At 43.2% G+C, this 23,548-nt stretch overlaps 1 protein-coding gene across 1 annotated transcript in view; it reads right to left on the reverse strand.

The window, feature by feature from the left end:
• Positions 1-692: 692 nt before the first annotated feature.
• The window catches only part of egfra (epidermal growth factor receptor a (erythroblastic leukemia viral (v-erb-b) oncogene homolog, avian)), a 56,285-nt gene continuing 33,429 nt past the window's right edge, over positions 693-23,548 (reverse strand). Inside the window, exons 4-28 of the mRNA XM_083653815.1 lie at positions 22,647-22,787; positions 22,461-22,529; positions 22,229-22,347; positions 21,156-21,297; positions 20,196-20,312; positions 19,833-19,959; positions 19,607-19,680; positions 19,393-19,480; positions 19,036-19,235; positions 17,651-17,783; positions 17,122-17,212; positions 16,006-16,163; positions 14,946-14,984; positions 14,666-14,810; positions 14,245-14,367; positions 13,344-13,442; positions 11,162-11,347; positions 10,398-10,553; positions 9,429-9,504; positions 8,392-8,538; positions 6,883-6,980; positions 6,595-6,762; positions 4,985-5,041; positions 4,774-4,867; positions 693-3,403 (exon numbers count right to left, since the gene is read on the reverse strand). Coding sequence (XP_083509941.1) covers positions 3,060-3,403; positions 4,774-4,867; positions 4,985-5,041; positions 6,595-6,762; positions 6,883-6,980; positions 8,392-8,538; positions 9,429-9,504; positions 10,398-10,553; positions 11,162-11,347; positions 13,344-13,442; positions 14,245-14,367; positions 14,666-14,810; positions 14,946-14,984; positions 16,006-16,163; positions 17,122-17,212; positions 17,651-17,783; positions 19,036-19,235; positions 19,393-19,480; positions 19,607-19,680; positions 19,833-19,959; positions 20,196-20,312; positions 21,156-21,297; positions 22,229-22,347; positions 22,461-22,529; positions 22,647-22,787 — 3,191 coding nt within the window. The 3' untranslated portion in view covers positions 693-3,059. The remainder of the gene's footprint in view (positions 3,404-4,773; positions 4,868-4,984; positions 5,042-6,594; positions 6,763-6,882; positions 6,981-8,391; positions 8,539-9,428; positions 9,505-10,397; positions 10,554-11,161; positions 11,348-13,343; positions 13,443-14,244; positions 14,368-14,665; positions 14,811-14,945; positions 14,985-16,005; positions 16,164-17,121; positions 17,213-17,650; positions 17,784-19,035; positions 19,236-19,392; positions 19,481-19,606; positions 19,681-19,832; positions 19,960-20,195; positions 20,313-21,155; positions 21,298-22,228; positions 22,348-22,460; positions 22,530-22,646; positions 22,788-23,548) is intronic.

Consider the following 23,548-nt stretch of genomic DNA (forward strand, 5'->3'; position numbering starts at 1 on the left):
TCTCACTCAAAATTTCTGTTTTGGGTCCCAAGATGAAAAAGCCCCCCATCAATCATCTATCTTTCCAATGTTGCTCCCTCATTTCAGAACATAATCAGGCACCCATGTTTGTTCATATTGTATATTGTATTATTTTCTACCATTATTTTCTCTGGTTCTGGATTAAGATGATAATTTATTCAGATATTAGTTTAATTTGGACCTGAGAGAATTAAGTGGATCTTCTATCTTTGGAAGAAAAATGTGTAATATCTGGAGTACAATATATCAAAAATGCCTAAAGCACAAATTAGCAAAAAGACAAAAGTCTTATGAAAAAGGTGTTGTTCGTCCATAAGGCCTAAGAAAGGTTGAGTGGGTCAGTTTAACACGGACAATATAACATTTATTTATTACCAACACCCCCCACCCCCCCCTTGCGCAAATCTCGCTCCAAGCTCCAAGAGTCAAAAGTTGGCAGGCAGCCCGGTGGATGCTGTTGTCACTCTGCTGGTGTAGCACTGCTTATCTGCTATCCCATATCTTCAAGACACTTCCTCAAAGCCTCCAGGTATCCTGATAAACAAGACTGATGAGATGAGTGAATCATTCACATGGTGTGGGGCACTTCAGGTAGCCTACCTGTGTGTTCAATGTACATATCGCCCAAGCTGTGAAAATGTTGCAAACACCAAACATGAGATGTATTTTCCATTAAAAAACATTTTATTCATGGTCACTTTTAAATGAAATAATTACAATTCAGGAATATGTGCATTTTGTGTATGACGTGGTAAAACCATGTACTGATAGGATCATTTATAGGTGACTATTTGGGCTATATTGTACACAGCATAATCACTCTTCTCTGTACATGTACCTGTGTAAAATCGTAAAAAGGAGGCTCACAAGTTGCTACTATAGTGTATTCCTTTAAAACTAGGAAATATACTGTATTTGTATTCAAAGTTAATGCTCTTGCAAGACTACAATACTTTAAAGCTATGAGCAGATTTATAGATGTAGTGTCGACACTTAAAACCCTGTGTGAAACAATAACAAGTAGTTAAAAAAAATCAGACAAGAAGAGGTCTCCTAGTAACAATATAATTACTTTAGATCACCAACAGCAGAAACTTCGTACATTTCCGTCATGCGATGGAGCCATCCAAACAGCTTTGCTGTTTGACACAGTGCATTTAAAGGGGAATACCACTTTAATAAAACAATAAAATAAAATAGGGTAGTCTCGTGGCCTAAGAGCAGTTCAACCAGTATTTAACTTTGTCACTTCTTTTTTTAGCTAGCAGTGCTAATAGATAGTCGATCTGTGTGGGAACACCCACAAAACGTTACTTCCGGTATCGTCGTGTCAGTAGGACGCCGGTGGGGGAAAACCCCCCATATATCTCAATGGGCTGACTCACCAGCGGAAGGTGCTGCGGCTCTACACTACAGGATTGGGGATTCAAGAGCAGGTACATAGACGTCTGTTCAGATGTGCGTTTACTGCGGGCGTTGAATTCCCGATCCTGTCTGCCTGGGCTGGGCTAGCAGCTACATGCTAACTATGCTGAATGGGGAGAACGGATTTCCCCCATGCTGACCCATTGACCACGCGTCTATGACGAGACACCGCCTGAATGTATGGGAAGTGGTGGTTGTGGTCCCTGCAGTTTAGACTGCAAGCTCTTTTGAGGCACAGTGTGTTTTTAATATATCTTGCTAAGCACTAAAAGCATCAACTCTTTTAGTGTTAGGAGTGTAACAAAACAGACCTGTGGAGAGTAATAAGGAAGAGAGGCCAGCACTGTAAAAACAGATCTGTGGAGAGTAATAAGAAAGCACTGTAAAAAGAGCTTCCTGGGTATACTATGCACAGATTCATTTATGATGCCATACTGAAGTAAAGCCCAAAGCTCGACTACCTCGTGGGCCCGATACGATATCTGAACAATAAGCTTCATATTATAGGAGTTGCTGTTTGTTCTCAAAGTACAAAACACACTGTAACCCCCTGAAAATCATTGTGGGTACTACTACCACCACAATATTCTCTTCTCTCTTCTTTGGAGCAATGGATGATAGTGGTGAATGTGTGCCAATACAACTGTCCAAGGGCATACTGCAGGTAACGCATTCAAAAAGCTGAAATTCAGCAGTGTTCCCCATTAAAATCAACCATACATTGCAACATTAAATCTGATCGTTTCCTCATTGACTCGTCCTTCAGGAAGAGTGTCGTCAGGCCTCTGAAGACCCCATACTAGTCCAGCCAGCATTTCACCCTGAAGAGCCTCCCTGTCATCGCCTGGTCCCAGACCTTCGTATCCGGCCACTCCACCAAGTCGACTGCTTCTGAAGAGTTGACAGTTCAGTCTGATATCAGGTTATCCCTTTCATCTTCTTGACACAATCACGAAAATGCAAAAATGTGACGCTTCACATCAAAGTCCTGCTACGGCGAGTGCGCATTTGTAACTGTTGTGAAAACAGTTTTGCCAACCCTTTTGAATACTCACTCATCAATACTGTTTACCGATTGTGTTTTGTTGTTGTTGTTGTTGTTGTGATTCTACAACACATGTACCTTAAGCTGTGTTTTAGGATGAGCTGCCACTTTCTGTTAATTTCTTTGCAACACAGTCTTTGCCTTCGAACGTGAAGCTGCATCATTTCATAGCGTTCCTCCAGCAGTACATTCGGATTTTGTGCACAAAGTTAAGACTAATTTTCACTTCCTGACAGGGGTTGCAACATTCGCATGGAGCGTGTCTGGTTCAGCAACACTGAGCTCCACCGAGTCATTTGATGCAAGTCTCCGTTCACCCAGCTTTCATCAAAGCCAAGTCAGTTGCAGGTCGTTGGTTAAGGGAAACTCTTTGGAACGAGGAGAGTTTTTGCTTGACAATTATAACAGCATGCAAAACGACACAGTAAGCTGCACAGCATGTCACCTGACTCCTCAAGACCGGATACGACATATCAAATAATCCATGGTACCACTATGCCCTTTCTTAACGGAGCGGAAAACAGTCTGTTTTCCCCCCCGCCGCAGGGCTCGGGGTCGTCACGAGGCCTCAGTCCGGGCCCAGGTACTCTGCGTTCTCCGCTGCTGGGATGTGTCCGTTAGTGTGGGTCTTGAAGGTGGGAGTGAAGTCCTGCTGGTAGTCGGGGTTGTCTATACTGTTCTGGGGCTGATATTTCTGAAGGCAGTGGACGGTGCCGTTGGAGGTGGGCGAGAGGAGGGCGGGGAGCGGGATCTCGTTGAGGTACTCGGGGTCCGCGGCTCCGTTCATGAAGCGGTGCGGGTCCTCCGTCTCCGCGTCGTCCGATGAGATGGTGGGCAGGACGCTGCGGGGGGGACCGGGGTGCTGGTAGATGGGGTTCATCATGTCGGAGAGTCCGTTCTGGTTCATGTAGTCTGTAAGAAAGCAATGACATTAGTGAGCACACTAGATGGTCAATAAAAAGGAGTCATAACAGTAATAATCTCAATACTATAATAAGGCGGCCGGCGGTTCCGCGCAGCGGCGCACGATTGCTCATCAGCTGTTGAGCAGTTGCGCGCGAAGCGTGCGAGGCCGAGCTAGAAATGAGCGCCAAGCACATGATATTTCTAGTAATAATAATAATACATGGGACTTAGCATTCTTCAAGAACTCAAAGACACTTTACACTAAGGCGACAATGTTAGTGCAACAAACAATGGACAACATGACACAGACACACAGGGATATTTATAAATCATGAAGACATACACTACCAGTCAAAAATGTTGACATACCTGATTACATGTACTGTTTTTCATTATCTCATTTGATCTAAAACAGTGGTTCTCAAAATGTGGTCTGAGGACCCGCCACCCAGGGTTCCTTGAGGCTGTACCAGGGGGTCCCCAGCAATAAGGGGAATCATTTATATCTATCTATCTATCCATCCATCCATCCATCCATCCATCCATCCATCTATCTATCTATCTATCTATCTATCTATCTATCTATCTATCTATCTATCTACGGTATCTATCTCTATAAAAGTGGCAAGTGGGCAATCTCTGTCTGTTCTGTTTAAATTTTGTCCCAGAAGTGATGTCACTCAACTGGAAGTGATGTCATCAGTGATGTCACTTGAGCAATTGTGCATTGTGACATCACTGATGATGTCATAGGCATTGTGACATCATCAGTGATGTCATAGGAGCAGTTGTGATGTCATCAGTGATGCAAAGTTGTGACATCATCAGTGATGTCATAAGAGCATGTGAGCCTGCACAGCAGTCCAGCTGCAGGGCGGGCTGCGTATGTGAGATGCAGGGCCAGCTCGGTGAGCTGCAGGGGGGGCGAGCCCGCACAGCGGGCGAGCCTAGTTATCGAGAGCACGTAGCGCGCGAGATGGCTAGTTCACTATAATTCCATCCAATTCCATCCATTGTAACGCAATGAGAGAATGTATGATTATTTTGGTCATGGGTTTCATACACTTTAATGTAATAAAACATCTAAAAGCAAAAATCGTATTAGATGGGGGACCCTGGGACAAAATCTTATCAAATGGGAGTCTGTGGTAAAGTTTACAACCAATTTGATAAATAGCATTTTTCTTTCAGCAGCCAGCAGTGCAATAAGAACTGTACCCTCCATTTGAAACAAGTTTTCAGATAAGCTACACACAGTTTGTCCACTAGATGTCCCTCTTCCTTAATTAATTAAATCTAGGGAACAGAGGGGAGAGCTCAACTGAGAATCACTTGAATGACAGAAACAAGTGAGATTGAAGTTGAAGGATACTTGCCTGGAGCTGGCTGGAAGGCATCGTCAAAAAGTTTGTCTGTGGGGTCAGGGATGTACCGAAGAACCATGCTTCCTTCTCTGGCCGGGAACCCGTTCTGCAATACATGAGAGGGTACTGAGGCTAAGGGACTACTGCTGTAAAACACTTAAGTAGACACAAATATACAGTATACATATATTTAGTATTTTTGACAGGACGAAGTTTCTCTTACCGATAACTGCGATAAGCCATTTCTGCTGTAGCATGTTCCAGTGCTGCTGCTCATGCTCTGCAAAGTAGACAACAAACTTACGTTGACGTTTCAGGAAGACAATGCTGAAGACAGTGGTGGTGTATAGGGAATGCAATGCTGAAGACAGTGGTGTATACGGCCATACCATATTTGAATCAGCTATCAATATCCATAATCCACACACTAATTGAAGAAAGGCTTCAAAAGAAACGAGAGAGGCACAGCTGATCTGCTGTGCTCAATTTCTGAATTAGTTCAACTGTTTACTTTGACGCCATTAGGTTTTATTTTGACTCTCTTTTGATTGAGACGTGCCTTCTTTTTGTATTTATTTCTATATTTTCTTGTGTGTTTGTTTCGCTTGGTCATTGTGATGTTTTAGTATTTTCGTTAAGGGGCTCGGGGGACGATATGTTGCCTTTGAATTGTGCTCGCCATGTGTTTTTATGTGGACCCTAGGGACCATAACTGTCACCGCAGTACAAGCTGATGAGGACGGAAATCAACTTCCAGCAAGCAGACTCATATTCATTCCAGCAATCTGACAAGCGTTGTTACGTCTGTCAGGTTCCTGAGGGTCAGAGCACTATGAACGTCGATAAACCATGGAAACCCAGGGAATAAAGAGAGGAGAGTGACAGCTGTGGCAATGCAATTACTTTCAACAAGAATAGGAAATTGAACACGCTGAAAGAGCGGCCATCTGTAAAAATCCCCAGCCCCGCAGAGGGCTGTACCCCCACGATATTATAAAAACAGGCTTATACTCTGAGCTCCACTCCTCTGCTGCGCAATGATTTTAACGAGTTTGGCCGCCTGCAAAGCTAATCAAACTGGAAAGCTCATATGGGCTAAGCAGGCTTTCAGCGGCAGAGCCAAGACCTACGCGTGGCCCCCGCTGCATGCATGAACGTCGTAGCGAGGAGACGATTCCGCCTCGTTTCGACTCTCGTTAATCATCAAAGGGCACAAGGGAGGAAACGTGGGCGAGGCGGAGATGACAGAGGGAGGAGGGCGTGCGGGTAGAGTGGAGAGCGCAGTCCCCGATGGTGACAGTTCAACAGAATGAGGGCAACTGGGGTCACTCTGGTTCAGGCCAGGTACCACTGCCCACGCAGATACAAGTCCAGCCAATTAGCTTCCCTCTCCTCGCCGTGCGTTCACCTAGGATTCAATTTCACTGTGACGGTGAAAAGAGTCACCGCGTGATGTGATCTGACTGCTGCTGAAAGGGGAACATAATTGCTTTCAACAAGGCAACTGATACTGGGATGCGAGTAGGGAGTTTTGAGTCCATTCAGACTTGCAGTGTCTGAATAAAACTTTAGTCGCAAAAAAAGAAAGAAAAGAGACTGTCGAGTGAGTGCCTTTCAAAGATTTTTTTTTTTTATAATTATAGTTCCCCCACCAGGGCAATAAACATAGCTTTTTAAACACCAGAACACTGTGCCAAAATGCATCATACCTCTGAGTTTTGTCAGTGGTTTTTGTAGATATCACCTGACGATTTTCAAAAATGTTGACAGACAGATTTTGGCCTGATCCAAAAATCTAGGGTGTATGTGTGTAGATGATAAGAAGTAGCCTACTGTGGAGTGGATGAGGGGGGTGCGGGAGGTGCTGGGGCTGCTGAAGAAGCCATGTTGGGGCAGCAGGTACTCGTCTGCATCTACAGCGTCCTCCATGTCCTCTCCACTGATCAGGCTGCGGTAGAACCTGCTGTCTGTCGGACTCGGCAGGTGCATGCGGTCGTCACCCTGGAATCAGAAATATACTTTGTCTATAGGACAGTGGCTCTAATAGGTTACATCCATCAAAAGTTCAAATCAACGGTGATTTTAAATGGTAGTGGGTCTGTGGGAAGGGCAAAATCATACCTGAATGACAAGGTAACGGGGAGGATCCCGCGCCATCTTTGTAAACTCAGACATGAGTTCACGGAAACGAGGCCGGCTGTCCGCATCAATCATCCAACCTTAGCAGGGACATCAACAGATATCATCATAAGATATATAAGAATATAAGCTGGAACATTCATGTTCCTTAGCAGGGACATCAAAATATATCATCATAAGCTATATAAGAATATAAGCTGGAACATTCATGTTCCTTAGCAGATTCATCAACAGATATCATAAGCTATATAAGAATATAAGATGAAACATTAATGTTCCTTGTGGAGAAATGATCACAAATTAGTTGCAGCAGTAACTGGTTATGATTCAGCAGGGAAAAAAGGCCAAGCAGAATATAAGCACAGAAACAGCATATGAATCATAAAAACAGGGGGGGGGGGGGTGGAAAGCTGAAAGAAATAAAATGGGATGCAAAGAGAATGTAGAATAGATGGTCTCAATAATCAATTAATTGACTTATCGTGATAGACATGACCTCGATAATATTTTTGACCTTAATAATAACTGCCCATTGTGTTTCCGTGTTTGTTTACATAAGAAAAAACTACATCTATGCTGAGACACGCGCGCGCGCACGCACGCACGCGCACGCACGCACGCACCCACGCACACACACACACACACACACACACACACACACACACACACACACACGCACACGCACACGCACACGCACACGCACACACACGCACGCACGCACGCACGCAGAGTGAAGCAGGTGAAGATAACAGCTTACTCGAGAACTGTCATTTCGTTTTTGTTTTTAGATATAGCCATTTGTTTGGAATGAGCAAGCAGCAGCCCAGCTGTGGGGACAGCTCAGCTGGGAAGCTGGGCTTAGACTGACTCTAGTTGGGAAAGGGGTTCTTGATGATGTCATCGGAACCCAAATCAGCCAATGGGCAGACTCTTGACAGACACTTGGAAGACCCAACTGCAAAAGTAGGTTTCAACCCCTAGAGGGCTCCCTTTACTCTCAAATGTGTAGATTTTGCCCATAATCTTTCAACAACACTACTCAAAAGCCATATACATTGGCTGGGGGGAAAAAAGTGTTTTAGGGTTTAGTTACCCTTCTTTAAGTGAGAATCCCCAGTGAACTGCAGCAACATTTTAGAATTATACTGGAGTCTAGAGCGTTCTTATGCTATTATATTATCATCATATCACTGGCAAAAATATTACAATAATATTGTTTATTACAATTTTCACAATTATTTCTGACAATATATCATGGCAGGTCTAGTCACAATTTAAACATTTTAAGTAAACTGTTTTGGTGGGAGGTGAGGGCAGTTACAGTTATCACATATATGTGTACAAAAAGTGTTGCGGTGTGTCGACTGAAATAAATGTACATTTTATCAAATCGATTCACTTTACAACTGAAGACAGCACATGTAGAGCATGTACCAAGTGGAAAAGCTGTGTCTGCTGTGTAGATTTCAACCAGCACAACACCAAGCTTACATTTCACCATGATCATGTAGACATCTATGGTGCAGATAGGCGGTTGAGGCAGACGCTCTCCTTTCTCAAGGATGGCAGCTATGTCACTGGCTGAAATACCATCGTAAGGCTTGGTCCCAAACGTCATCAGCTCCCAAACTGTTACACCTGCAGAAAGGATCAAAGATGCCCATATCTCAGTCTGATATGCTCTCGTTCAAGACGAGGACTTTGTTTTGATCCCGGTAAAAAGGAGGGAAGATAGTAGCAGGATGCGAGTTTCCACGATATCACGCGCTATCAAAACAAATAGCTACGCTGATATCACACGCTATCAAAACAAAGAGCTACGCTGTCAAAGTGGCCCCTGCCTGCAGGAGTGGGAGTTCGCAGGATGCATCTCTGTGCTGGAGTGACTGAAAAAGGAGGAGAGGAAGTCTGTGACTCCCTGCCAGGGCTTGATGGCTTTGCCTTATTGAGCGGAAGCTATGATGAAACCCCTGGGAAAAGACGATTTGGATGCTGGCCCACACAGGAGAGTAGTGTGCGGTGTTTGGTTTGCGTACGGTGTGTGTTTGGATAGGCATCTGTGCATACACGTGTTCCTGAACTGGAAGAATATTGCTTATGTGGGCTGAGGCAGCAATCTTTTCTGACATGATATTGTCCATCTGAGACTTATTGAAGTGTGGGTGTCTTAAAGTCCCAGATGCTAGCAAGACGTTATTCCTACTTGTTTTTATGCTCTTCATTTTGACGACTGCACCATTATTCGATCCAAAAACAACACTATCTGGTCTGACAGTATACAGTAGTTACATCTTAATTGACAAAACATGGAAAAAAAGAAGACTCCTTCTTGCTCACTTGCTGTTAAGACACTTTGTTGAAAATAAATATTTCTCCAAAGCAATTGTCAGCAGGACACAGGACATAAACCCAGCTGTTTGAAATATATCTGGTTACACAAGGTTTCCAGCACCATCTGGGACAGTGCATGCAGGGTTCATGCATTACTGGGTTAGAGGTGAGAGCATAATGTAGTGTATAGGACTTACCGTAGCTCCATACGTCACTCTGGTGTGTGTACGTTCTGTTCAGGATCGACTCAAGAGCCATCCATTTGATTGGTACCTGTTGAAAGGGAGAAGTTCACGACTCACTCTAGATAATGCTAAACACAACTCCTGGACAACTTGATGTGAGGGAAAACATTAAGGAAGAAATGCTTACAACAGACAACAATAGACTGATAGAAGAAGATATCTGATTTGAGCAGTCATTTTTTCTTAGAACTTAGTCCTATGACAGGAACCATTCAAAACACATCACTTACTGAAGATATCATCTAGACTAGAGCAAAAGCAGAAATACCATTCTCATGACCTTGAACAAATTCCATTCCTTTACAGGAAGTCCTCTTTTGAACAAACACGCAATTTCATGAGAAGCTGTGACCAGCCTGGTGTGGTTTACCTTATTGGGGACGTTGTGGCAGCCTGAAGTAGGCTGATACTTGTTTAGATTGTTCATCACTAATAATAGTTCATGAATATGCCTAATCAATGATCTGTTATTTAAGCCTATCCTTGACCGTGTGCAACACCAATTAATGTTATCAATCTAAACTATTCATTTTGGTGTGTGGACTTCTTTCTAAGTATCTTTGTCCTTGGCCAATTCCACCTGCTGTCCCGATCATTGAGTCCACCCCTCTGCCAATCTGGGGAGAGTTGTAGACTAGCACATGCTTCCTCCAATGTGCAGTCGCCAGCCGCTTTTCACCTGACAGCGAGGTGTTTCACCGGCAGGACGTAGCACATGGGAGGATCTTTGGAAAAGTCAGTTTTAAACCGACCATGTGAAATAGTATAATGTAAACATTTTGTGCTTGCTGGGTTAAAGAGTCAAACTCTTTGTTGCATTTTGGTGCAATGGTTTATGAGACCAACAGACCGACTCTACCGACCGGCCGACAGAGTGACTTAGACTAGCTGCATAGTCTGTACATCTCTTCTCCAACTGACCTTTCCTCCATCTGCGTGGTACTCCTTCTCATCTGAGTTGAGGAGCTTGGCCAGACCAAAGTCGGTGATCTTGACATGCTGAGGAGTCTTCACCAGGACGTTCCTGGCGGCCAAGTCACGGTGCACCAAGTGGCGCTCCTCCAGGTAGTTCATACCCTTGTGCCAAACCAAGGTTGAAGTGTAAATCAATACATGAGAACAGTGTTCACTTTCAGCAGATGTCGGATAAGGTTGGAAGAATGTGTACAACTTGCATGATCAGACCTGATAAAAGTTCACCCTGAATACTGGCACGAAATACTCATAGGAATTACCCGTTTACTCATTGAGCAGTCCTTCCAAATGATTACTAGGTACTGTGTACAGCAGTGATTCTCAACCTTTTCCATATCAAGGACCACTAATTTAGTCCACATTAGAGCCACGGACCCCCATTTGATGACATTTTGTCTCTTGGGACCAAATCTGAGAATACATTTTATTGTCAGATATGATTTTGTCCAGAATTCTGATTCATCGATTCATCAATTTGCTGGGGACGCCCTTGGCATGCCCTCAAGGACCACTGGTGGTCCCCAGACCCCACGCTGAGAACCACTGGTCTACAGTGTGTTATTGTTTGGCAAGGCAAAGATGAAAAACTGAAACTGAATCTTAAAAGTCTATCAAACCATAACTACAGTAGAACATACAGCAGGGTCATAACAGACGTCACTGTTTACCTGTGGTACAGAAGCAGCGTGACGGACAGGTTTCTCCCTTACCTTGGCTATCTGCACACACCAGTTGAGCAGGTACTGGGAGCCGATATTGTCCTTGTTCTCCTTGACATAGTCCAGTAGGCAGCCGTAGGGCATCAGCTGGGTGACCAGCTGCACTGTGGAGGTCAGGCAGATACCCAGCAGACGACACACATGAGGATGGTCCACACTGGCCATCACATAAGCCTCCTGCAGTGGACAGAGAGACAGAAAAGCCATGCCAAACACAAGTCAATGGGGATAATCCACACTGGCCACTAGGGGTTTCAGACTAGTTGACTATCAAAACAACTAGTCGACACTGTGCATCATAGTCTATATACGGTAATATAAATCAATCAATCAATTGAACATAGATTTGTTTGAACAATCATTTTCTACATGATGCCATGTTGAATCAACAGAATTGAAGGTATTTAGAGAGGGAAAGACTCCTGTCTATGTTGTTACTGCAGTTAAACAGTCGCTATCTCCAGCTCAGTCAAGGGGGGTTTACCAGCTCATTAGTTAACAGCCTCTCAGAGCCAATCAGGACTCTGCTATTTCACTTACCCCCAGGTTGGTCCCACCTAATGTCCTCTAGAGAGAGAGTGGCGTCAGCGGAGGACCAAAATGCGAGACTCATTAGCCAATGAACAGCCAGGAATGGGTCTCGTGCTACTTTTGGGTGCTAAAATAAAGCTGATAATGTAAAATTTGATTCAAGGGGGGAAAAACCCTTTCAGAGTACAACACAAACTGTCTATTTTGCTGCAACTCGACAGTGCTGCTTAATCCAGGACCTTACTTCCTGGAACTCTTGAGAGTAAAAAACTGGTCCATTGGAGTGAATGGAGATGTCGGGACTCTTCCATCTACTGTACATGGCTCTGGTCCCACCTACATTAGTTAACCCTTGACTGGCTGTTTTTGAGACATTTTTGGCACGAATTCATAATTTTTATTGGGTGAAAAAGATATTATATACCTCCCGTGACTTATCGACTAGTCCACTACTTTTTGGGCGTAGTCACTGATGAATACTAAAATGCAGTAGTCGTGAATTCCCTACTGGCCACCGAAAATAGGCTTCGTACAAACAATTATAGGAGGAGCTTGCAAACAAGTCTTCACAATGAGCTTAATTTAGCTAGCTTCCGCTCATAAATGCACAGTTTCTAAATGTATCTTACAGGGCAGTTATGTCGTTATGTGAATAACCACTTAACTGTGAGGTCAGTCATTCTGACAAGAGGCTTCAAAGCAAATTTAGGAAACTTTTCCCCTTCAAAGCGATCCGCTGCCCTAAAGTCAGTAAGGTCAGAGTGTCCACAAACAACATGACCACACGATCACTGCATCCCAGACGCACATTCAACCCCTCGGACCAAGCTTTTTTAGACAGTCTGTGTTTCTTCTGTGATGCATTCCTCTCCAGAACACCTCAGCCTTGGATCAGACATACAGCAGCACACCCCCACACAAAGCCCTTCAATGAGCTAATCCCATTTCCTGCAGCCCGATGAGAGGTCCACTTTCTAGAAATATGACACGTTCTCCATTTGGGTGGAAATACGTGGCCGTTAATTTCAAATAGAGGTGCATCATGTGCTATCAATTAGACGCAACTTGACACTTTAATCCAGGGGTGCCCAATACGTCGATCGCGATCGACCGGTCGATCGCGAAGGTAGTGTGGTCGATCGCATGGCATTGAGGAAGAAAAAAAAAAGTTTTTTTTTTTTTTTTTTTTCCACTGTTTCCACTGTTTTTCCACTGTTTTTCCACTGTTTCCACTGTTTTTCCACTGTTTTTCCACTGTTTCCACTGTTTTTCCACTGTATACTCAGTGTATATATATATAAATAAATATGCTTGGTAGCTCACTTTGACTTGGTCATTTTAAAAGTAGCTCGCAAGCTGAAAAAGTGTGGGCACCCCTGCTTTAATCGATGTCTGGCTAGCAATAATTGTTAATCACCGTAGAGAACATAGTGGGGTTCTGAGCCTTTTTATCATGTCAGAATATTGTCATAATTACTAAAAGAAATGATGATTTTAAAATCCATCTACAGAATTTCTAACTTTTCTATTTTGCAGCAGTTGGGAAATCAATGATCAATCGAATAGGTGTTTTAACGCTGAGGCAACAGTGTGACAGCAAGCGAATGTCGAAAAATGATCCCAATAAAAACAAGGAACATACGTCTAAGATCTCTTTGTTGGCTTTTGGCGATGTGGCCTCTCTCAAAACCTTGATGGCCACAGGGATCTTCACATCCTCTCCCTCTGGAACCCACAGGCCCTGCGTGGACAGAAGTTTGTTATTTCATAGGCTATTATTATTAGTGCTAAACCATCCAGCTGATTTAAATACTGCAAACATCACCGTAACGCAACGTAATGATCACATAGACTCACGCATGTACAGTATGTACTACACACATACACATGCACAAACAAACAGAGAGGGACTGATGTTTTGCCTAACAAGTAGGCCAATGTCTTTTTTTACAGATTATGAAAGTGCAGATTGTAAGCGGTCAAATTATGTGTCATACATTGAAATCTGAAAATAAATTAGTTGAAGAAGATTATGCTTATTTGAATGTTGGTTTGGAATGTTTGCCCTGAACAAACAAGTATTTAGTTAATGATCCTAAAAGTGTTGTTTGTTATATTGGAGCACATTCTTCAACATCTAACCTTGCATAATATGAAAAAACAAACCAACAAACAAAAAACATGTATGTATGTATGTATGTATTTTAAAAAATATCTTAATTTGTGTGATTTCACGGTTGCATACTTGTTACCCAGACCGTGTCACAGATGTGGACACGCACGCACGCACGCGCACAACGCACGCACGCACGTATGCACGCACGCACGCACGCACGCACACACACAGACACAGAGTGAGAGTGAACTGACTGATACATGATCTGGTAAGTTAGAAATGTGACTTTTGATTGAAAAATTAGCAACAGATGTAGATGAAGGAAAACATGGTTATGTAATTTTGGCACACACTCTAGCTCTAGCTTCAGTATAGCTCAGTGATACAGTAGTTGGGTTTGGAATCAGAATAAGGTTATTATTATTACCTTGTAAACTGTACCAAAAGCCCCTGATCCCAACACTTTGATCTTCCTAAACTCGGGTTCCTTCAGGATCCGCAGCAGAGCCTGGTTAGGTGTTTCTCCACTTGGAGTCAACGGTTGAACCAACTGGAGAGATAAAAAGGTACGTCTCACATAGTGTCTCTCAAATAACACTCATGACTCTCTCACGTTGCATTGTAGCAGATCAATATTCAATCCAAATAATCCAAAAATATACATAATATGGAGTTGATGCCAACATTTTTCACACTTTCTCTTTCTCTATGTCTATACTTTGTTACAATTCTAGTAAAAAAAAAAAAACTAGCACCTCTACATACAACAGGCTTGTATTTCAAATTAATCTTAACATCCAAAACAACTACTCTCAATGTCTCTCAATGAGTGTGACGACTCATTTTACCTCTCTCTCTTGGAGAAATCTGCGCATGGTCCTCTTCCTCTTGATCTGGCGTCGGCGAAGCAGCACAAAGACAGTCAGGCTCGCAATGAGGATAGCCAGCAGACCGCCAACAACACCGGCCGCAATCATGGAAATGCCAGTATTCCTGAAAGACAGCGGGGAACCAATTTAAGAATGCAGACAGAAAACAGAGCACCTACACAGATCCAATCAACTAAGAGAGATGAGATTAGAATGTCTACTTTCAATATCAGTGTATGACCATTTGTCATTTACTCACTGTTTAGTCTGGCAGCCTCGAAGACCAGGCCCATTGCATCTGTAAACAAATCAATACAAAGAATCTGATGGAACGGCCACTTTACTGTACATTCACACATTTCCTAAACAACCAGGGAAACTCTTTGCCAACATCGACCATCAAAAGCCAATCAGATTTCGGCACTTTCTCGTTTCCCTACCAATGTGACCTGGCAACTAAATGGATGAGAAGCTGATAACAGCCATTAAAAGCTTCCTAGTTCTCTATAACTTTTATTTTGAACATCTACAAGAATAAGTGTCTCTTAAAATGCTTGGAGAACGGACCTATCATTGGGGAGGATGATAAGCTCTTCAGTCATTTGATTTATTTTTTTCTCATTAATGCTAGTGACTAGCCAGCAGCCATGTTAACTTATCAAGGTTATGAAAGGCAATACCAAATCAGTGAAAAATATAGTATTTCTATGAATCAAAGCTGATTTTTCTTCGTCAAAACGACCCATCAACCAAATTGCTCGTAGTGACCACAGGGTTAGAGTGATCATCTATGTCAGTGGTACGCAACCTTGCCCAACTCAGGAGCCACATTGACCAAAAAAAATCTTTGCAAGAGCCACAATCCAAAAAAAAGTCCCTTTCCTCCTTTTATTTATTTAGATTTTTATTTATTTGTGTATTTTAAGTAGGACTTAAAAGAGCCACAACTACACACAAAGGAGCGGCATGTGGCTCTAGAGCCTCGGGTTGAGTATCACTGATCTTCTACGTAGAAACCAGGCTTGGATGTCGGAGCAAAGGATGTTGGTTAAAAGTGAAACAGTATGTTGTTGGGATTATCAAGAAATTCCCACCCAATTCCCATGTACTTGTAATTTGGCTTAAATGTTTCCCACAAAACCTTATCCAACAATGAGTAATTTCATCATTAATCTTACAGTATCAACAATTGGCTAATGTAACAGCTGGCCCCTCTGGCTTGGAACACTCAGCAGGTTAGAGCCCACATTGTGCCAACAATAACCGACAAACGTTAGTTACTTAGCACTGTTCTTGGGGCGGCTGAACAATGACCATACCCTTGCGTGCAGTTTTTGTGGCACAGCTGGCACACGCTCATCTCATCAACGTATTTCCACACCAGAGTGTCGTCCCTCCCTGGCACCCCCTGGGGGCAACGGGGCACACAGAACAGGCCGTCTTGGAAGTTGGCACACTTGGTACAATTGCCAGGACCCTGAAAGTCAAAGCAAGACATGTCATGTTTACAACTCTCTTGAGATTAGGACTAGATATTACGTAGTCTGAGATTAGGAGTAGATATTAAGTGGTCTGCACTGCCTCAGTAAAGACTGAACTCATTCCAATGAATCATTTGTCAAGGCCAACTGCATCCATTTTCCTCATGAAGCCACAAATGCTTGGCAACAAAATACGTGTTAGGCGCTTCAGTTTAGGCGGTACAGAACAACAACTTAAAAAAGGCCAAATTCCACCCTTGGGATGTCTTAAAAAGCCATTATTTCATTATTAGACATCAACGCCGTTTGTTAGGCTCAGTGCATTGCAGGAGTTATTCTGTGATGTTGTCATTTACTTTTCCTTCCCTCAAACTGCCCGAGCCAACCTCAGCCAAAATGACTTTCAGCAAGCCTCAAAGAACGTCTGTGAACTTGTTGCTTTCAATCAAAGGTGGCTGTACGACTGTATGAATACAGCTAGTTAGCCAACTAGTATGTGAACCTTGTTGGTTTGTCTATGATCTTATTCAAATGCAAAATCCCTTTTGGCTGCTTTGCATGATGGTCTATTGAGGCTGCTGCTGGTGGAGAAATGGATATTTCTGCCTCTTCTCCGATGGATTCCTCATGTACGATTTTTGAATGTGCAAAAGAATCTTTGATTTTGAGGGTCTGAAACCAAAACAGGATGTTTGCCATTGATGGTTTAGATCGCTGAAGAATGGTCTGCATATCAAATGCCATTATAGCTGTGTTGATAACCCCTCAATGTGACATCACGTCATCTACGGTTTGACCACTTATCCAGGGGAATAAGATAAATACAACACCAAACAACGAAATGGGCCCAGGAAGGCACAAGGTGCAAGGTACACGGCCAACAGTGTGAAATGGTTTCAGGGTGGATTTTTCCTACGTATGCAAGCACAGTTTGGTTATTGGTGGCACACATACAGGCGCACTGCAGGTGGCGGTTCCATTCAGGAGCTGACACTCAGAGCTGCACGCCACGCAGGTTTGATTCACTACTGCCTCCCGTGGTTCTCTGCGAAGACAATAACAGAGCGGACAGACTCTCACTGCGAGTGCACTTCGTTTCAAAACGGTTGCATCTGAAGTGAAATACTTGATCCCCTTTTTGAGGGCAGGAGTTAAATTGTAAGCATGGCAACGTTCAATGTTTGACAGAGATCTCCAAAGATAAACAGTTGCGAGCGAGTGTGCCATTCCTGCTACAGTGTTTGTCTTCTAAAGATTTAGGTTTAACTTCAAAATACCTTAGGTATTACTTGGGACTCAATTCTGGACTCAATAACAAATCCTCAATCTCGTCTAATATCATGGTCAGGAAATGCTCATGGTATGAAAATAGACTTTAGAGGAGTTAACTGTAGCGCACACAGAGATCTGATGGTCAAACTTGTTTATTTGTCTAACTTAAGGAAGAGGGCATATCAGGGCTTAAAAAGGGAGTGATCCTTACCCCTGCAGGATGTTGCAGGAGTCAACACAGCTCCCGTCCCGGCTGTAGTCTCGGCAGGCGAAGCACATGGCCGGCCCGGGGCCCCAGCAGCCTTGGTTTGTGCACTTCCTGTCACACGTGTTGTTCTGCACAACTGGAAACAAATACATACAATCTCAACTACAAATATAGACGCAAGCGGCATTTGAGGACGTACAATATGGTAATTTGTCAAAAAATTATCAACCTAAGTCTAAGACATTACGCTTAGTTAGCACAAACTTAATATGTGAGGCAATTAGGGATGTTCATCAGTTATCGAAAATCGATAATTGATCGTTAAGGAATGGAATCGATCATGTGGAATTTTTATCGATTTTGTTATTATATATATATATTTTTTTGGACTAGGTTTGGGTGGAATTCGTTCCTCCTCGCCCCACTCCATTGCACAGCCGACTAACGTGAGGTGGCGCTTCATATAGTCTCTAGTTTTCTGGCTGGGCACCGGCCTTTGTGCCAACAAAACTGTTTTAAACATGGGGAATTCACACCGGCATGCGCCGGGGACAGCAGTGTTGGAGAGGAGACACATTGAAATAAAGAGTTCATTGAGGAGAACACGTTGTCTTTCGTATTTTCTGCCATAGGCATTCATTTTGTAAAAAAAAAAAAATACAGTATATATATACCGTATATATATTATTATTATTAATATGATCGATAATCGGTAATTGATCGTTAATTTTCCCCGATTTTCGATTATGGAAATTTTTCAAAATGAACATCCCTAGAGGCAATAGTGTTACCCACGGGATTTGAAATCACAATCTTTGGCATTGCAGACCTATGCATTAACCATAAGGCTACTGAGTCCACTGGTAGAAAGAGAGGGAGCATATCACATGGACATATCACAATGTCAATGTATCAAACTATTTGCAGCTGCACATTTCCATCTACTGTGCCCTCAGTTTTCAAGATATTATTATAATTTTTGGTTTAGCGCACCCTAGTGGTAGAGCTTAAAATGCCATGTGTGGGTGTGTTCAAGCAACACTGCTCAACATGTCTTTAAAAATGTTGGCGGAATTCAATGAACGCTTAATGAGTTATGGCCAATTTCGTGCGAGGGCGTGTAAAAGACAAACTACTGGGGCAATAAAAAATAAAAAAAATCAGACCAATATTCTGCACACGACACAAGTTTCGCGTGAATCGGATGAACAGCCAAGGAGGAGTTGCACAAAAAGAGTTTTGGACAAAAAGCACCTGTGGTAATGAGACAGTTTCTAAAATAGATTTCATTCATTTGAATCCAGCTTCTGCCTGGCGTAACCAATCAGAAGCCATACTGAACAAAACAATTTAACTGCTGTCTGTGTAGGAAAACAATTCCAATTTACCGCAGGTGGCATTATCTTTATTTTCCTCTATCTTGACACTCTGGCTTTTTGATTTGAAGAGTCCCTTCCAGTGGCGTTTCTTGGTGTAGCAGAGGTTGGGGTTCTTGGTGATGACTACGTCTCCATCACTGATCTCCCTCAGGGACCGAAGGCCCAAGTGGTTGATGCCCAGGTGGACAATAGCCAAACTACGGCCACCACTGAAACAGCAATGGGAATGGTGGGGGAGGGAGAGAGGGGGAAATGGGTGGAGGAGAACAGAAAAGAGTGTATGACTGCATTGGATAACGCTTGACTCATTCACTCTGCGTGATCTAATGGTTTTGAATCTGCAGGAGGTCTTTAAAAAAAACATACCGTGTGGTTCGCCCATGGATGATCTCCAGATTCTCAAAGGGACTAAGTGACGTCATGCTCTCTGGCCACGTTTGAATCAACAAGTATCCTGAGGCAACAGATATTTAAATCATTGCAAACTATTTATGAGATATGCAAACAAACAAATGTTTGCCATTAGAAAGATAATAGGACATTGTAAAAGTGTGTTTGCTCAGGTCTTACGCAATCTTACCAGTAATTTCTCTGACGGTCTTAAACACATCTAGCTGGGCAGGGTCCATCTTTGGAGTTTTGGTATAATCATCCCTACCAAAAAAACAACAACACAAATCTATATATTATCTTGGCAAAGGTGCACAGTCAACTATTAAAATGAATATAGCTAATTATATTCGGCATAGTGTGAAAATACTGCTCATATTCTATTGCTGTCAAAATGCTGCATGCCCTTAACTCACCCATGAATCGATGTATGGATGATAGCGATGTTACCATTGATTTTGGTGCAGTTTTTTAAAGAGTCGATGTTGGAGGCATTGATACCCAGGGCGTGAACCAGATTCCCCAATCCAAGTCCATTGCAAACTGTGAGCAAGCAGCAGCAACGAGAAAACAAATATCAACACAGGAAACAGTTCACAGCAGATGGAGCACCTGCTGCACATGCAATGAGTGCGCTGTCCCCAGGTCACAGTACAATGAGAGCGGTGTCCCCAGGTCACAGTACCGTGTCCCCCAGGTCACAGTACCGTGTCCCCCAGGTCACAGTACCATGTCCTCCAGGTCACAGCACCGTGTTGTTGTAAGGGCTTAAGTCCTACCTTTGGGGCACATTCCATCACACTTGGTACACTTCCTGATTCCTCCCTCGTCCACCTCGTATGTATTTCCGGTGCATGTGCGCACACACGCTCCATGGTCCGTCACAACATAGTTATCTAGGGTGAAGCATCAAATACAAGCTGCGTCGTTATTTCAGACAGGCACATCCACTTGACTTATCTGCCCTGCTAAGACTCTGGGCTCATAAAGATAAATTGCACCTCTCAGCAATGACCATATGAGATATATCCAGTGCTGGGCAAGTTACTTTCAGAATGTAATATACTACATATTACTAGTTACTTTCATTTGAAAGTAATATGTTATTTTACAATATTACTGTCTGTGCAGAGTAACTCGTTACTTATTACACTACTTTTGCAATAATGAAAAATAATGTCAACCGCCGTCAAGTCAGTGTATTACATGTAATATGTTACTTTTGTAATGAGTTACACCCAACACTGGTTATACCTCAAATATAATTGCAGGTACATGATAATCCTACATGTCGTACAGTATAGATTGAGCAGTACTAGGTTAGGACTATTACAAGTTAAAATGAGAGAGCACAGTTGTTGCATTAACACGGCCCCAAACTCAATCATTTTCTTTCCTTGTTTATACAGTTTATAATTAAACTCTGAGAGACTGTAAGCACTCAATGTCTAACGACCCCGAGGGAGAACCTGGGCACTTGCTCAGCATAGCACAATGTGAAAAAGCCCATATTCATGCATGATTTGTTGCACATTGGCAAGTGAAACCCCCCCAGTATTATTTTATTTATCTTGGCTGTCAAGACAACTGCCAAGAGTGCTAGTTTTATGTATGGTAATAAATACACCAATAATTAGATACAGCACCGTTTCCTGGTAATGGTGCAGGTTTATTCACAATTTAGGCTGGGGAAAGAAAGAGTTTGACGACAGGTTTCTCTGTTTATTAGTCGTTCTTACGCGGGCAGCTCTTGACACAGGTGGCCCCGAAGTTGTACTTCCCGTACGGGTTGGGGACCAGCTGGTACAGGTTGGGGTCGTAGCGCATGTGGCTCGGGCAAGAGTCCTTACACACCCCGTCGTCCTGGAAGGCTCGGCAGGCCTGCAAGCACAAACAACAGCCATCCAGTACACTGGGAGCATAACAGAGCCGCGTGCTAACCAGCCATTCAGTACACTGGGAGCATAACAGAGAGCCGCGAGCTAACCATAACACTGCATTCCTCTACCCTACGCTCACAGAGAGGGAGGGCACAGGCTGATCTCAAGGCACTGCTGCCAAATGAAAGATTTAATCAGTCGTTATATGTCTCGTTGGAGCTGAGAGCAACGACAATGTGCTTCGGATCAGAGAACAGATGGCATTTTCTAAGAGCTTTTTTCGCGTGAAGCGTCTCATAAAGATGTAATGGGTGAATATGAAACATTCATTGTTTTGGTTTATGTTGTCTTCTCAGTCTTTCCTCCTTATGGAAGAGTATTGTAGGTGTTTTTATATATATATATATACTGTATATATATATATATATATATATATAGCAGACTGGAGGGGGGGAAAACCTCTGAAATATGCAAGGCATTTCTGAGTTTAATCTCAAAATACAGAGATTTTCCCCACAAATTTCCAACTTTAATTTTAGAAATGGAAATGACCACCATCCAGAGACAGTCATGTCATGACTCTGTCCTGTCCCTATATGAAGGTGTGTTTCTCTCATGTTATGACTCTGTCCTGTCCCTATATGAAGGTGTGTTTCTCTCATGTCATGACTCTGTCCTGTCCCTATATGAAGGTGTGTTTCTCTCATGTCATGACTCTGTCCTGTCCCTATATGAAGGCGTGTTTCTCTCATGTTATGACTCTGTCCTGTCCCTATATGAAGGTGTGTTTCTCTCATGTCATGACTCTGTCCTGTCCCTATATGAAGGCGTGTTTCTCTCATGTCATGACTCTGTCCTGTCCCTATATGAAGGTGTGTTTCTCTCATGTCATGACTCTGTCCTGTCCCTATATGAAGGTGTGTTTCTCTCACCAGGCAGTCGGTGGGCCGGGGTCCTGTGCAGCCAGCAGCACAGTGCTCATTGCAGCAGTCGCCAGGTGAAGGGCCCATGCATCTCTGAGAGCACTGCTCCGCGCAGTTCAGCTTTGTCACTAGAGACGGGAACAGGGGCAAACAATTCATTCTTTCAGCTTTGATTTTGGAACAGTATTAATATGACAAATGTAATTTCTTGAGGAGCAAATAATCACACATCAGGACTTACAAGTCTGACACTTCTGAGGACCAGGAGCCCAGCATGAGCCATTGAAGCAACTTGAGTCACATTTTTTACCTGCGTAAAAATAAACTTGTTGAACTGCTGTAGTATTACTGTAGTATTACTGTAGTATTACATGAATCAACTGATGGAATGAATGACTTTCTTTTCTGTAGTCGATCAAATACTTACACAATGGGCTGGTACTGGGCTCAGGCAACACCATGGTGGCGGGTTTACTGTTGCCGTTCACATTCACAATATCAGACCACTGGATTGTCTCCACGTTGCAGAGCTGGTTTCCTGAGAACATAATTCCTCCTTTCAGAATTTCTGGGGAAATAAAAGAAAACTGCTGCAGTGAGTCCACATGCAAATGCCTTTTTAGGCCGGTGCTTGCACTGGCCTATAGGAGCACGTGTGTCCCAATCGCTGCATACACGACTCCTGGCACCCTTCCTGGCACCCTTTCATCAAGATGGGCTTTTACTTTGAAATTTGTTTTATTTGATGAATGTCCGGTTTCGGACTTCCTGTCTGCCCTGATCTGATCTTGTTTAGCTTGACAGAGTCGCTCACGGCCGCAGAGGGTCCGCGCCCATGTTAACGTTACACGCGACGCAACAAATAAACAAACACACATTTCCCAGTGTCTCTGGACATCAACAGTAGCGGGAGACGTCTCCCCTTCCAGCAAATATACATGAATGTTATGCGTAAGGAACATGAACACCTTACCGCGAGGCAGAGAGCTAAGATAAGTAGCTAACAGCTGAGCTAAGTAGGCTATAACTAGCGTGTTAGCCGATCGGAAAAGCATGTAAACAGCGGTGAGATCTCCTTTATTAAAGTATGCAACCATTTCCAATGAACAAATGGCATGTAGCCTTCAACTTTAAAACAAAACAATGTGCTTCTGCTTACTTCTTACATTCAACTCTGTAGCCTATGGCAGTGAGTGCAGACAGTGCAACACCAGTGGCATGTAGCCCTCAAGTATTTAAAACAAAAACAATAGTGCTTCTGCTGCTTACTTAGCCTCCATTCAACTTTTTATGGCAGACCTGTTCAAGGAATTCAAGGTGGGTTCATTC

The sequence above is a fragment of the Poromitra crassiceps genome (assembly GCF_964638095.1).
Source record: "Poromitra crassiceps genome assembly, chromosome: 17".
In the NCBI taxonomy this organism is placed as follows: Eukaryota; Metazoa; Chordata; class Actinopteri; order Beryciformes; family Melamphaidae; genus Poromitra; species Poromitra crassiceps.